Source organism: Seriola lalandi, unplaced genomic scaffold (assembly GCF_002814215.2).
Source record: "Seriola lalandi dorsalis isolate HSWRI2012SDOR001 ecotype SW California unplaced genomic scaffold, Sedor1 jcf7180002054984, whole genome shotgun sequence".
Taxonomy (NCBI): Eukaryota; Metazoa; Chordata; class Actinopteri; order Carangiformes; family Carangidae; genus Seriola; species Seriola lalandi.
Genome location: NW_019525533.1, coordinates 148,388 through 152,269, shown reverse-complemented (window position 1 = coordinate 152,269; position 3,882 = coordinate 148,388). Strand labels below are relative to the sequence as shown.

General features: G+C 44.3%; 2 protein-coding genes across 8 annotated transcripts in view; one reads left to right on the top strand and one right to left on the bottom strand.

Moving 5' to 3' along the window:
* LOC111647292 (uncharacterized) overlaps window positions 1-2,584 on the bottom strand; it is a 3,408-nt gene extending 824 nt beyond the window's left edge. The window contains exons 1-4 of one of the 7 annotated variants that reach the window (XM_087171317.1): window positions 2,464-2,569; window positions 1,335-1,417; window positions 531-828; window positions 175-185 (exon numbers count right to left, since the gene is read on the bottom strand). In XM_087171317.1, coding sequence (XP_087027443.1) covers window positions 175-185; window positions 531-801 — 282 coding nt within the window. In that variant the 5' untranslated portion in view covers window positions 802-828; window positions 1,335-1,417; window positions 2,464-2,569. Of the gene's footprint in view, window positions 1-174; window positions 186-530; window positions 829-886; window positions 1,072-1,334; window positions 1,418-2,459 lie in introns of those variants that run through there. The other 6 variants (XM_087171316.1, XM_087171313.1, XM_087171315.1 and 3 more) reach the window with 6 other exon arrangements.
* Window positions 1-3,882, top strand: part of LOC111647312 (uncharacterized) — a 72,467-nt gene that overhangs the window by 12,879 nt on the left and 55,706 nt on the right. The gene's annotated exons all lie outside the window — the stretch shown is intronic.

Genomic DNA, 3,882 nt, shown 5'->3' with positions numbered 1-3,882 from the left:
CTCCAGGAGTTTATCCAGCAGCTTATGAAGAACAGGTTCAGACACACTCTCGATGAACTGAGTCCGAACAGACTTCAGCTTCTCCTCTGCCGAGACGTCCCGAGTCCCTGCTGAGACGTCCCGAGTCCCTGCTGGGACGTCCCGAGTCCCTGCCGAGACGTCCCGAGTCCCTGCTGGACCAGCACCTGGAGGATGAACCAGAGAACAACCTGTGTTCAATAAGCAGCTGGCACCTACAGCCGAGAGCTCGTAGTCATGACAACAGGACCAGATTAAACTAAAGCCACAGAGCTCAGACTAACAATTATATTCACTCTCAGTTCGTATGCTGATTATTTGATCTGTTCGTGCTGTTTGTGTTTAACAGTTGATTCTCAGACTTCCCGCTCTGCTCGCTTCAGTGTCTCAGTGTTCTGTCTCCATCTAGTGGCTGAAAGGAACAACTACACTCTGACCTGCTGACACGCTTCGCTCTGTCTTTCATCCTGTGATCAGGACGTGTCGGTGTGAATGTTTCTCCGGTGACTCACCTGCTGCTCCTGAGCTGACAGTTGCTAGTTTCTTCACCAGGTCATTCCTGCTGATCTTTTTTAAAACTCTCTCCATGGTCTCCAGGGCTCCAGCAGATCCATACTTCTGCTCCAGCAGATCCACCGTGTCCTCCCTCTCCGCCTTCGACAGCCGGCTCTCTGAGATGGGCTGGAGGCCGTCCACCGTGTCTTTCTTCAGGAACCACTTGAAGCGCTTGAACTCATCGTCTCTCAGCTCGTCCAGGATGTAGATGAAGACCGTGTCTGCCATCTTGGCGTCCTGGTGAAATCAGAGCGTCTGCTCAGTGTGAAGTCAGAGAACTGTTGGTGTCTCTGCTGCTGGTTCTACTGGTCTTACTGGCTCCTACACTGTCTGTACTACGTCCAATCAGAACGTCGGCTGCAGTGGTGGAAGCACTAACTGACCTCCATGTTCTTCCTCCTGCTGTTTCTCTCACTGAGAACATTCAACTGCAGTCGGCCCCGGTTCGAGTCCCGCATGGGACGGCCCCTCTCTGCCTCCCCACTTCCTGTCTCTCTACTATCCTGTCCAATAAAGGCACAAAAGCCCCCAAAAAACTATAATCAACAGATAAATCATGATGTATTAATCTGCACTCAATTACACAGCGGTGTATTAAATCATACCCCCTACAGGACAGGTGAAGGTACTGAACTTGTGTTACAGTCTTTATCACATCAGCTGGTTTTATACTTTACTGATGTATATTCATATTCAGGGCTGTCAAATAATAATAATAATAATAATAATAATAATAATAACAATAATGTTGTAGCACTCACCTGCCTCAGTCAGTTTCCCTCCTGCTGCTGCTCCAGGTGAGTCTGATCTCCGAACACTTTCACTTTCAGTTGCTCCTCCCCTTCTGCATTTATAGGAAACCACATTAGTCTTAGTGTGTGTGTGTGTGTGTGTGTGTGTGTGTGTGTGTGTGTGAGTGTGTGAGTGTGTGTGTGTGTGTGAGTGTGTGAGAGTGTGTGTGTGTGTGAGTGTGTGTGAGTGTGTGTGAGAGTGTGTGTGTGTTTACCAGCTAGAAATTGTTTAAATTAGTTGCACTTTCATCTGTTTATTAAAACAATTTTTTCCCTATATAATAACCGAAGTATTTATTATCACCATTATAGGAAACTATACCTGCTCTACCTTTCATTCAGACCTCAGCTGTTTAAATGAAACTGAATCTTCTGAAACAGACACATGAAATAAAAACCACCTGAGACTTTAAACCTTTTACTTTTTTTTGTAAATGAAAAGCTTTGACTTTGAAACTGAAAAAACAACAACGACAAACATTTGTTTATTGTGTTTTATTTTATTTTCCACTAAAAGCTCTCTGGTATTTCCTGTTTCTATCTGCTCCAGAGACTGACAGGCTCCTCCCCCTCGGTCTCACCTGAGCCTTCACCAGCAGGTTAGCAGTTAACAGCTGGCTGATGTCCAAAAAACTTTTTAGCGGGCTAAGACCGCCTAAATAAACAAACAAAATACATTTCCAATAATGCATTTCGCTTTGCCGCAGTGAATTTCAGCGAATAACCATTCATCTCATCAGTCACGTGCCTTTAAAAACTTTTTTTTTAAAAACAAAAACGCGCCTCCACGTAGTACCTGGACTACACACACACACACACACACACACACACACACACACACACACACACACACACACACACACGATGATGGCATTAATAATAATTATAATGATACCGGAAGCTGCAGTTTCAGGACTTTCGTAACTGCAGCCTTTAAACCGCATTTGTTGGGGGTTTAGAACAAACTGGTTTCCGGTGTCAGGAGAAAGTGGTGAACCTGCAGACACACTGACTCACACTGACTCACACTGAGACAGTAAATAATAATAATAATAATAATAATAATAATAATAATAATGTTGTTTTAACACTCACGTGCCTCAGCCTCCAGTTTCCCTCCTTCTGCTCCGTTCACTCAAAATGGAGTCTGAGATCTGAACTGACTGAACCTCCAGCTTCAGTTCCTCCTCTGCATGTACAGGAAATTACATGAGTCAGTGTGTGTGTGTGTGTGTGTGTGTGTGTGTGTGTGTATGTGAATACTTCACGTTAATACTTCATGTAAATGAATCTACGGAAGAGGATCTTTTCTTAGAATTCTGACTTTAAAGTTTAAAAGTAAAACTTTGAAGTATTACTTTATTTTTCTCACGTGACCCTCTTACAGTCGGACTGTTCCGTGCAACATGGATTAATGGGAACATTGTGTTTCCATATGAACGTATTTGAAGTTGTAATAAATTAGATGTCAATAATTATGCGGATCATTTTTTAAAGTTGGTTGGGTAGGGAGGTGACATGCAGCGGTAGTGGTGCGCGCTCTCACAGGTAACACACCTGCGCCTCAGAGCACGAGGAGCTTTATTGTCGCAGGGGGATTCATCTCTGTTCACCTGCCTGCTGTTTGTTTTCATCACCGTGGAGCAATATCATGAACTTCACTCACTTCAACAACAACAACAACAACAACAACAACAACAACAACAACAACAACAACAACAACCCCTCAGCTCATCGGCCGTGAAGAGCCCCGGAGCCAGAGGAGTCTTCTGCCGCCATGCTGACGTTAACAGCTGCCGAGGGGCCGCGTGACGACAGCCTCTCCTCGCTCCTTGACGTGGATCCTGACGGACCCCGGACAGACTGGACCCCCCGGACAGACTGGACCCCCCGGACAGACTGGACCCCTCGGACAGACTGGACCCCCCGGACCGCCCCACCTCGCTGAGGTAAGAGCTGCTCCCAGCGTTTTTGTTTTGTTTGTTTGTTTTGTGCAGCAGTTTATCTTTTCTGTTTGTTTGTTTTCCAAATCAAATCTTTATTGATCAAGTGACAGTGCAACAGTAACAATGACAACCTATAAAAAAAAATCATGTTCTGTTTAGAAATAATAATTTTAAGAGTAAATAAAATTCATACGAGAGAGAAAAGAGTTACAAAACATAGTAACATTCTCAGATACCAAATTATACATATTATAAAAGAGTAAGTAAATATGAATAAATAAATATATATATATATATCTCAGTGGTGATCGCGCTAAGATGCAAGAGAAGCTCAGCTTCCCCTAAAATATCAACAAAATAAGTGTCAAATATGTTCTGTTGTGTGAACATTTCATTGACTAAATATGCGCTAGAACACGTTCATCTTTAGTTCAGAATCAGCTGCTTATCACAGGTAACCGACCTGACTCCTCCTCCTTCCTCCCGCAGCGCCACAGAGCTTTACACAGTGATGACGCCGAGCGTCTCCTGACGTCACTGGGGAAGCAGAGAGTGGGTTGTTCCACTGCAGC